The following is an 11628-nucleotide window of genomic DNA, read 5'->3' on the forward strand; positions in this document are numbered from 1 at the left end:
AAATGTTTAGTGTATTTTGATAATAAACTAATAAACACAAACATAAAAAAAAGAAGGGGTGGCTGGGGCTGAGCATGTTATGCTAGATTAGTGGTTAGCACTATGCCAGTAGTTTGCACTAAACCAGTTGTTAACACAGCAGTTTAAAGCACTGAGTGTATCAAATTTTAATCTGAATTAGGAATTTATTATATTCTATATATACTATATTCTACTACAGTAAAACATCTAACACAATCACCAGCCAGAGTGAAGGAAGAGGAATTGACCAGTTTCAGTTTTCAGATCAGTTTCAGTTCAGTTTAATTAGCTTCTAAACTGGGTTCCAACCACTAGTGATTTTAGCAAAAAGCTTCAAAAGAGCATGGTTACATTCAAGTATCATCACCTTGTATTGGTGGTAGTAATTGTGACTGGAGCAAAGGAGAGAGTCAGGTGACATAACAGAGCTATACTATCCACTTTGGAAGATAGATGGATTGCTCTTCAAAACACTGAACTAGGAATGGGAGACCACTGTTTATTTCCTTCTTCAAACCGATTGTCAACATCTAACCCTGACCTTTCTTTAAATGAACACAATTTTTTTTTTTTTACCATATCGTTATCATAAAGCAGACAAATATTTACATTTCAATGGTGATTAGTTATAGTTTATCTACGGTACTGTAGGGGGTAATAATTCATGAAACACTTAGATGGGTCATATCAGAACAACTACATGGTTGCAGGACTTCTAACATGGCTGTCAGGTGTATCATTATAGCCAGTGAAAGGGTGGGGAGCTACTCCGGGCCCAATACAATTTTTTTTAGACTAAAATATTCGTCTGGGTGGTCACTTCTTGAGGTGTGTCATATGCACATGTACGTAGCTATTACATGTAATCACTGACAGGCATCATGGCGACTGTCAAGAAAAGTAAATGTGGAATGTCACACTTTCCAAGAGAGATGGACAAACTATATTTTCTTTGTTGAGTGAAAAGACACTCCAGTGGGCTGAGTATGTGGGGACGTACTCAGAGTGGTAAGATCAATATTGAGCATAATTACACCTGCAAACTAAATACAGGCTAGAGTTGTATGAACAAATGCTCCTGGTCAAGTTAACACTTTTTGATGGAGTTTGCCTAAAACAACTCCAACAACAAGACAACATTCTGACTGAGACAATGTTCTGCAGCCAAGGTATTTGTAAATGAGCAAATGGCTAAGAAGCTGAAACCTCATTCACAAGGAGAATTTGTGAATGCTCTTTACTGCTGCAGAGATACTTTAACCACTCAAATTTAAATTGTTCCAGAATATTTCGAAAATTGAACCAGTTTGTGTTAATTAATATCTGGCCTTTTCCTAGACCCCTGCTAGAACATTACCTACCCAAAATGATATGTATGAGTATATCTCTGCAACTACAGGATCAATATGAAGAATCTTGGTATTTATATGAAGACAACACTCGTGAGATTTCGGCAGACGTCAATGCATCAGTATAGTTGCCACTAGGTCAGAGTGAATGAAGATACAGACCGTTAGATACACAGGGGGATATCTCAGCAGCCCATTGGTTAATCTGAACGGTTGATGCCTCTAATGAACTGTCAGAGCCAATAGAATTGAGGGACAACTGCTGAATTGCAGCTAGCAACACCAATCACCAACTGAAAGGGGGAGAAGACGTAAATGATAAACAAGGACCTGCACGTCACTCTATAACAAATAATAGAGACCGCCAGCAAACAACACAAAAAGACAAAAGGGACATTGCATTAGCCGTCTGTACCAGAATTATGGCCTAAGACTAAACTTTTTGTGTCAAAAAAAACATAGTTAAGACAATTTATGTCATTTTCCTTTGTTTTTGCTGCTAGTTCAGTGAGTTTTGGACTTAGAAAGATAATGTGGGATATGTGGAGTCTGGCCTTTCATTTGCAGCTTGATGATAGGATGACGTAGAATGACTGGTACTGACTTTGTGGACATGTACAGTTTGTGTGTTTGTTCGACATGCTGATTTAGTTGCCAGGTGTTTGAATTATGTTTGGTTTAGGGGAGAATTGTCATGGACAAAACTCTAAAATGTATATATGTTGCCTCGTTACTTCTGTAATGTCCACTGGGCCAGAACCAGGTCGCCAATGAACTATTGCAAAGCAGATTACTGTTATGGAACAGAATATATCAGTACAATAAACACTGGTCAAAAGGCATTTTGTACATCTTTGCAAGCCATGCATCAACCAAAGGTGATTTGTCTAAGCCTGACTATTGGCCAGTTAATCATCATCGCTCCCATCTGACACCAGATGCTTCCCCAAAGAGTAACAATTCCAGCTATCACATTTGAGAGGTTATATGCATGTATATGATATGTATGTGTTCAAAAATGTAGGGTGTTGGAAAAATAAAAATCCCTGCTTCAGGGCATATGGACCTACTGTGCTCAGTGTCTGGGGAGCATTAAGACAGAGGTTAAACTGCTTGATTATTTTACTGTTTTTATGAGATGTAAATTTTACTTTCGATAAGAATAGCCTTTGAAATAAAGTCTAATTTTATATTATTGTATCCTCTATACTCTCATAGCACGAAGTTGGTCACTGAGCTGTGGCATTAACTTGTATTTTAACAAGATTAAAATATATTTGTCCTGGAGATTAGCATAGTTAAGTCCCCCTTTTTTTGGCTTTTGGGGTGGCAGCAGCAGGCTTTGATCAGTGTAGCACAGCGAGGCCCAGGCTTGGCCTGGCCATCCAAGGCTTGGGTGTGAAATTGGTCTGATGTCATCCCCCATTCTTCACCTTCATCAGCTTTCAGCCACCGTAATTATATTTCCGCCATAAAGCCCCTGTCCCTTTCATTCCATATTCCAGGTTTGACTGGGAAGAGTTTAGAGAACTATGGCTAAATTACTCAGTGGGGGGAAGGGGGACTGCCTTGGCCACCTTTTGTCTGACAGAGACACATGGGACATCAATATTTTTTGATATGTATTTTTCTTTTCTGAGCTCACCTGCCCTTTGCCTTTGCCTGTTGGATAGGTTAAGTTTATGACAAGGAGATGGGTGAACTTTGGGTAACTAAGATAATGTTTCCTCCTTGACCACAATGATCTTTTGCTGGAATAGATTTAACATGTCTCTCAACATGTGCATGTGTCTCAACAAGCAAACAAGACACTTGTAATGGGTTTTGGTGTTACAATTCCAGAATTAATAGATTATGACAAGTGGATCAAGAAGGTTTACTGGATGTTGCTGCCACATTCTTCCAGTGATACAAAGATCCCAAACTGCAAGCATTTATTTTCATTCAAGAACTTAAGTGAGATAAACTCATCTCAATTCAAACCCCATTCTCCATCATTTTAATTTGTCAATAAAGAAGATTCAGTTAAAAGAACTAGTAAGAAGACCGTGAGGTGAGGAGATTCTCTTATATATACAATCTGAAAGAAAAGCTAGGACATTACTGGACACATTTTCACATAGATTAGACCAAAAAGAGAAAAACTTAGAAAAAGAGCAAGAAATAGGACTTTATCCACAGGTCATGTCTGAATACAGCTCTATATACATTTGTGAACACATCTAGCTTTGATATTATTAGGACATTTGCAAACAGACCTTCTTTCTTCATCTGTTTTCCAGTAAATTTAAAATGTAGAAGTAAGATGGGAAATGGAGATGTAGCGGCTTTTTGCATGGACGCCCAAAGCATTTTGACCTTCATTAAACCTCCCAACCCCCCACCCTCAATTTTCAAATGACAGCCCCAGCGTTCCTCATCCAAGTCAAGAGCTGCTCAGCTTTTCAAGTCAGCGACTTTTGAGCGTAACTTCCACATACAAGCCAGCTAATAAAGAAAATGCAGATGAGGCCTCTGCAGCCATTCACAGGTCAGTGCTGCTGCCTGGACAAGTACCAGACAACTATCTGTCTTTTTGTTGAAGGATGTCCCTCTGAAATACTAAGATATATCTTCCTTCCTCTCTATTTTCTTTTCTCCACTGTTTCTCCACCTCACTTAGATGTTCCGGTAAACAGAACCCAGGGATACAAATATATTTGGTTGAATATCTGATTGCAGTGATGCTATTGTAGGACTTTTTGAATGATTCAGTCCTCATTTGTCAGTCATGTGTTTTACATTGCCTTTTCTATTGTGACTTGGACAAACACATCATCGCAACATCACTAGTGAAGTAATGTTGGAGCTGTTTAATGTTAAAGTTTTTATTGGATCAAACATATTGAAATAACCTCGAGAAAAATTTAATTCAGTACTTTATACATGTATAAAGCACAATGTGACTCAGTACTTGTTTGTCACAAGAATTGCACATCTTGTGTTGGGCCCAAAAAGAGAAAAACATTAGTCTATTTTAAATCTTGTGTCTCTAATGTTTAAACCATGTAAATAGTAATCTAAATGAATATGTAAGGCTTCACCATGCTCTAAAACCTTTCACCCATTGGAGTGAATTTGGGACCCCACTCACCGCAGCTGCTCAGATGTATTTATGTTATGTTTATGTGAAATCTGTGACTCCTAGCCACCATCGGAATAAAGAAAATGACAGGCAGTATAAAACACATTATTTAACATGAAGATAGATTAATGCTTTAGCATGGCACTAATCTATTTTCAAGAGCGTCGAGAGAGCTTCAAATGAGTCGCTTTAAACATATATTTCATCTTTATTTACAATGATTCCCCATGAGGCCTAAATGTCATGTCACTGCTGTTGTGTAAAAACCTGGTATCTCGAAAAAAGATCAGGTCTGAGATGTTTAGAAAAGCTGCTGGAAAAAGAACATATAGAGTGCAGCTTATAAAATACTTCTATGAACATAAAGATTTGTCTTGTAGTAATCTGCCCATTAAAATAAACAAACATATAGTTGTGGTTATTTTTGTTTTTAATGAAAATTTGAACATGTGGGGTAGTTGCCTCTAGTAAATGACATCACCTTAACTTATTTATATTTATATATTTTTTTTTTATAAAAAAATATTTACAGAGTACCTATAAGGTAATATAACAATATCACAACTGGTCAAGATAAAGTATCAAAACTAATCTGGTGTGTAGCCTCAAAATGAAAGCAAAATTTAAAGGACGGTGTGGGCTGGCCCATAAACAGAGTACTTGTGTGGCCTTATAATATTGTAGAGGCTACTGAGTTTTCATACTATAAGTTAGTGGTGAGTACAGAGTACTTGTGTAAAAATATATATAGATATATAAAAATATATTAATGAATACTGAGTGCTCATGTAATAATATATTAGTAAATACTGAGAGCCCATGTCATGATATAGTTAAGACTACTGAATTCCCATGTAATAATATAGTGATGAAGAGTACTCGTGAAATTATATATCAATAAATATTGAGTAGCCTATTGGTCAGAACGTTGCCGGGCATCGCCGCTCCTGTGATTCCATTGCCAGATGCTGGAAGTCAGTGTGTAGACAGGAACGACGCTGTGGGTGTAGCAGAGTAGCTGCTGTCACTTAAGGCATGTCTCAAATGTGAAATCGGAGGTGCTTGCTTAGTGAGAGAAGCACAAGATGTTGAAAAAGATGAACTGATGTACTTGGCTGTGCGGACTGCAAGGGTCCTCCATGTTGTGTCTGCCGTCCTCTGCGATCTCATTGTTATGCTAATCATTATCGGCATGTTATCAAATCAACAATCAAAATCATTATCACCATCACAGCAAAATATTAAATGTGGAATTTTTCTCGAGTGTAGAATACTGTTCTGATGTTAGTTTCGGGTTACAATAAAAACAATCTTTTAAAAGTCGAATTTGCATTGTTTTCGTTTATTCACCATCACACCATAATGATGTCAATTATTTACACGTAGTAAAAGACAATGTCAGCTGGGGGGGTAATGTACTCATTATTTAATCTTTAAAAATCCTGATATCAAAATCCCATTTGCGATATAGAAAAGCCAGCTGCTCTCTCGACAATACTGTCAATGTGTTAGCTTGTATTTCCATCCCTTTTAAGGCAGAGGTGTCCAGGTTGGAAACTGAATGCAAGACAAAAGCACTTGCTATAAACAGTCATGAAAATAAAAAGCATTCCCAGCATCTTAAGACCACGATTTGGTTTGGATCTGTGTGAATCCGATCCAGTGAAGATGTTGCTTTCAAATATAAATGTTATTGCAGAAAAAACAACGTATGTGGGTTAAACTCCAGAGCCCCGTCCTCACACGTCTATAGATGTTCAGCACGAGGGCCTGGATTTGGGGCACTACGGGAATTAATTGAATGTGTTTTGCTTTCAATTTCAATTTTGTAAAGTTTCGAATGTGTTGGTAATTTAAATGGACAACTTTTAAAAAGGACAATAACATGGGTTTTTCATTTCATCTTGATAAAAATAGCTACCTTACTTTCTTTTGTCTCCGTATAAAATGGGTCAGAAATTCAAATCAGTTCTGAACTGTGCCATTGTGTTGCGTGTGGGTTCGTTAAAGACCAACGTTATTAAACAGTTGACCGAACAGATCTGTGGCTTATTGCGCGCCCTTAAGAGGGCGACGATGAGAAGGAAATGTCAGCAGGTGAACATTCACCACAGAGCAGACACAACAGTCAGCAGCCAGAAGGAAAGGACAGAAAGGGCTCATCTCTCACAGGAAAGTCACTGGACTAGCATGTTCTTCTCATTACGTCCTCACACAGCGGAACCTTGACATGTGTCCAGATATTTGGACCCGACAAAGCTGCATGTCCCACGTTTCCCCGGAACCCTCACAGGAACATATAGTTTATTGTGTTTGCAACAATGTTGCAAGGTGATGATGGCGGGACTGTAATAAAATATTCATTTGTATCTAAATGCATAGGCCAATTTCATCTTAGGCTAATTTAAAAACACACATACACACACACATCTTTCTGAGACCAGAGACGCAACTGGTAAATCAGAACTAACAAACAGCAATAAATCAATAAATGTTCTTTGGCCATTGTTTGCCAAACAACAAATGTCATTTTCAGACCCCAAATCTCTGCTTAGGTCAACGTCAGACGATGCCTGGGAAACAGTAGGTTAACCGTTCACCAGCGTCCGTTGTTGTTTTTGACAATATGTCTCGGGTACACACGGTTTGGTCTGTAGGCTATGTTGGTACGGGTGCACATCCTCTCCGAAGTCTGACTGTGACATGAACACAGTACCACACTTGACTTAGATTGACACACACACACACACACACACACACACACACACACACACACACACACACACACACACACACACAAGACAAACAAAAATAGTCTCTGGTCGGGTTTTAAATATGAATGCTGGTACTGAAGTGGAAGATTGCTTGTTTCAGAACCCCCCCCCCCCCCCCCTCACACACACACACACACACACACACACACACACACACACACACACACACACACACACACACACACACTTGTTTTCCCCTAGTCACTGTCCGACTTATCGTCCTGGGACGCGGAGTGGTTGTACAGTCCCTGTGCCATGAGATGCAGCGCCAGAGAGTTTTTATTCCCGGTGGCTTTCTTGATTTTGGCCCGCTTGTTCTGAAACCATATTTTGATTTGGGACTCGTTGAGACCAAGGGCCTGGGCTAGGCTCTGCCTCCGCTGCTCCGTCAGATACCGATTGTTCTGAAACTCAGTTTTCAACCGATGAAGCTGCTCCGCCGTGAAGGCCGTGCGGGGCCTCTTGTCTTCTTTACTCGGGGTCGGCGTCTTCTTTGGTTTGCGGGATCGGGGACCTTGGGTAAGGGTGGGGGTGAAGACAAAAATGACACCCAGCAGTTAGAGTCAATAGTTAAATCACAGGCAAGTTAAGAGAATGGGTACTTTTTTGTTTTTTCATTATTGAAAACGGGTGTGTTAAGTTTATATATATATTTATATATATATTTATATATATGTCTGTCTGTCTGTCTGTCTGTCTGTCTGTCTGTGTGTGTGCGTGCGTGCGTGCGTGCGTGTGTGTGTGTGTGTGTGTGTGTGTGTGTGTGTGTGTGCGTGTGTGTGTGTGTGTGTGTGTGTGTGTGTTTCCACTACATCCAGCTCTAGGCCAACCGCAGTACACTTGAGTGAGAACGGACAGAGGATGAGGGTGCAGATAGGGGTTGGTTAGAATATGGAGGGGAAGTTAGGCGCCTCTTTCCCTCCCCGTTACCATAGGAGCTCTTGCATTGAACTAGCATCTACCATTGAGGCATTTCTCTCATGAAGTTAAAAGGCAGATAAATGAACGGATGGACAAATTAGTCCAAGCTTTGCTCTGTAATAAAGGGCAAACGAATATAACAGGCCATAATCAAATGTTTCATCCAACAATGTTTTACGTGTACACTAAAGTAAAAGGCTTTCATTCTTTTTTACAATAAACAGCGAGGCTATCCTAACACCTGTGACCTCTTTAAGAGAGAACTGCAGCCTGTAGGCCCTTTTGCTCATTTCCATAAGCTCGACACTCAAGACTCAGAACTCAATAGAAACTTTTTTTGTATCTCTTTACAACAATTAAAAACAAAATTTCTAAATTTCTAACTTGATTCTACTTTAGGAAAAACCTTTCCACATAGAGCAAAATCCTCCGCTGTTAATAAAGTTTTGATCATGACAAAGGAAAAGTCAAAGTCAACTATGCATGCAACTTTACCACGAGCAAATTTTGTATTGAAATAGAGCAACACAGTTTAAAACAGAAGGCGCGCAACATGCAGGAAACTGCTAGTCGGAATTGCAAAATGTTTGAAAACGTTTTAGACCTCATCGTGGAGAGGATGTCCAAATGACTTGCTTATTTATCTATTTATTTATTTATTTTTCATTTTTTCGTTTGCCGGAATAAAGGGCTTTAAAGCCGCGTTGTTCAGCATTTCACATTGAGTCAATCTCTTCTGGTACAGGACCCTCACTTTTTAGATTGCCCCGACACACACACGCACACACACACACCCCACCCCCATTGTCAAAAAAAATATGCTAATGTAATATTAACAAAGAAGACAGAGGAACAATGGCGTCAAACTTGGTTTTACTTCACTTTTCCACATTTTGATTTTACTTTCACCTAATATACCTTTTTATTTCATCTTTAATTTGAACACCTTTCGATGGCACTGTTAAATCCCATCGGCTTTATCCATATTTTCCAACTACTATCCAGATCGAAATTCATCCAAAACAAAAAGAAACTGTTTGTAATTCGAATTTAAAGTAGATATATTTGCGTAAAAATGGTTGGAGTATATTCTAACAAAGTTAATATAATTTCCTACTGCAAGTAGCCTATGAAATAATCAAGATAATATTAGTTATGACAGTGCAATAGGCTAAATAGTTAGTCTATTGAACAGAATTGAGGAACGAACACTGAAAGAATAAAATGTGAGGCTATATATTTTTTCGGAGGAATTTGCCTGCATAACTTTAAACTTGAAAACGGGTTAATTCCACCCACAAATAAGAGGCTGGATGATTACTGCAATTCAGCGTTTTTAGTGACTCGGAAATAAACTATCGTAATTGAGCTTTGATGCATTTTATTGAATAACATTATTTCGTTGAATTATGAAAAGGTGAACGAGGAGTATATTTGTATAGTTTTATTTTTCACCAACCTGATGATGGACGGTCTGAGTAGCGGGTACAATAAACCCAGGCTGGCCACAGTATCGGGTTAGCGTCAGGGGCCGAGCTGGCCTGGGGGCTGCCGCAGCAGTCCCCGCTGCCCTCTGCATCACCATCTATCAAATCAGGTCTCCTGTCCTCAGGGTCCAGAGGCTCTGCTCCAATGTCCTCCTCGCCTCTTGGTTCTCCTTGTTGTCGATTAATTGTTTTGCAAGCCTTTCTCCCAGTTAGCTCCTCTCTTCGTATAACTACTGCCAGACTGTGTTCCTCTTGAACCAAAGTCCCGTCCTTCCTCTTTCGGCCAAAGTCCGGTCTTAAGATGTTGTCAATATAAAAATTGGTGATCGAGTGGGACTGCTGGTTGCCAGGTTGATGAATGAGGGGCAGGATGGCCCGGTTGGACTCCTCGTCTTGACTGGAGTCCTCTGGGCGCTCTGGGTCTCGGCGAGCATTCTCTTCCATAATAATGAAGCCTGATCGCAGCCAGAACCTCTTTCTGTGCGTCCTTCTTCAAACTAGCAATTCCAATTTTGGTGATGTGTCCTGTTCCCGTTTTTATCAATTAATTACAATATATATATCTGTCCCAATCAGATTGAAATCCTCTTCTAAATCCTTCTCGGCACAAATGTTTTTTTTTATTATTATTTAGCCGTGAAAAGGCGCCTCTTATGATCTTTGACAAAGAAAAAACATGTTTCAGCTTGTGGTGAAATGCTGCTCCTCGTCGCTGGACCTGCTGCTCAGATTTTAGATTTAAAAACTCTAGACTAAGCCAAGTTGAAGAAAAAACTAAAATGTAACCTAATTATTTTTTGCGGCTCCTAGCACAAAATTAGTGATGCTACAGCAGCACCGAAGTGCTTTTATAAGGACGCGGTTTAAATACTTTGACTGAGGATTTTGGTTCTCGTGTTCGATTGGCTGCGAGACGCTGTGGTGACGTTGTACTACGGGTCTCGCAGGCACGTGCCTTCGACCAATAGAGCGGAAGAGCTGGTGTCATGTGAGGTTTCCGGAATTCCCTGGAGGCGCAGCATATGATGCATTCAGGGTAAACCGGAAACGTCTTGTTACTAGACGTAATACAACGCCTAGTTTTAAGGTGGTAGCAGGGGTACATGGACCATCGCATTAACATTGTGTTATTATAAGATTTGTCAACAATTCATTACATCCATGGGCTCAAATACTGAGGGTTGTAGTGTTTGGGCTACACTGTGGGCAGGAAATAAATAATATGAACAGCTAATATATAGTGGCATCCGATCTTGATGGTGGATCATGATCATGGTGGCTGCTGACCATAGACTATGATTGCAGCAGGACTGCTTGATATATAGTATTTCTCCTCGGATCCTCGACCGTTACTGACAATAATCCATCAATTCATTGACCTTCAGTTATGCTTCAAAATGTTTATTCTTATCAATGCTGCTAAAACCTTTATCTTGCTAAAATTCTCCTTTACACTTGACATCTATTGCACTTCTGTCCATCCTGGGAGAGGGATCCCTCACATGTGGCTCTCTCTGAGGTTTCTACCTTCTTTTTACCTTGTTAAAAGTGTTTTTTAGTAGTTTTTCATTACTCTTGTTGAGGGTTAAGGGCAGAGGATATCACACCTTGTTAAAGCCCTGTGAGACAAATTGTGATTTGTGAATATGGGCTATACAAATAAAATGTGATTGATTGATGATAATATGGACCTGGCCTCTTGTGCACCTGACATGTAGAATTCACATTTAGTTTACAGGCAACACTTTGAATACAGTCTTTGCCATCTTGTTTAGTTATAGCCTGTTTTCCCAGAACGAGCAGATGTAGTGCTATATACACGACAGGGCTAAACAGAGCTCCTTCAGTCGTTTATAGGATAAGAATTTCATTTTTTTTCTTGAAACATTAGGCTATTGTTTCAAGCAAATGTACAATGGCATTTGCTTTGCTGTTTACACTGGAGGGTGATA

General features: G+C 39.5%; 1 protein-coding gene across 2 annotated transcripts; it reads right to left on the reverse strand.

Moving 5' to 3' along the window:
* Positions 1–5661: 5661 nt before the first annotated feature.
* LOC117777794 (homeobox protein engrailed-2b-like) lies at positions 5662–10691 on the reverse strand. 2 transcript variants are annotated; one of them, XR_004616664.1, is made up of 3 exons: positions 9649–10691; positions 7396–7782; positions 6911–6924 (listed from the first exon to the last, which is right to left on the reverse strand). XR_004616664.1 is itself a non-coding variant. In XM_034612764.1 (2 exons), the coding sequence occupies exons 1-2, from the start codon at positions 10118–10120 to the stop codon at positions 7466–7468; spliced, it is 789 nt and encodes a 262-aa protein (XP_034468655.1). In that variant the 5' UTR covers positions 10121–10691; the 3' UTR covers positions 5662–7465. The 2 variants fall into 2 exon arrangements, 1 of the variants encoding a protein (XP_034468655.1); XM_034612764.1 differs by having other exon boundaries at positions 5662–7782.
* Positions 10692–11628: the final 937 nt, after the last annotated feature.

Source organism: Hippoglossus hippoglossus, chromosome 17 (genome assembly GCF_009819705.1).
Source record: "Hippoglossus hippoglossus isolate fHipHip1 chromosome 17, fHipHip1.pri, whole genome shotgun sequence".
NCBI lineage: Eukaryota > Metazoa > Chordata > Actinopteri > Pleuronectiformes > Pleuronectidae > Hippoglossus > Hippoglossus hippoglossus.

Bases quoted from the DNA above. Each gene is read 5' to 3' on its own strand.
- LOC117777794 (XM_034612764.1), bottom strand. From the start codon at position 10,120: ATGGAAGAGAATGCTCGCCGAGACCCAGAGCGCCCAGAGGACTCCAGT. The intron at 7,783-9,648 runs GTTGGTGAAAAA...CCCTTACCCAAG, and splicing joins CTCAGACCGTCCATCATCAG to GTCCCCGATCCCGCAAACCA.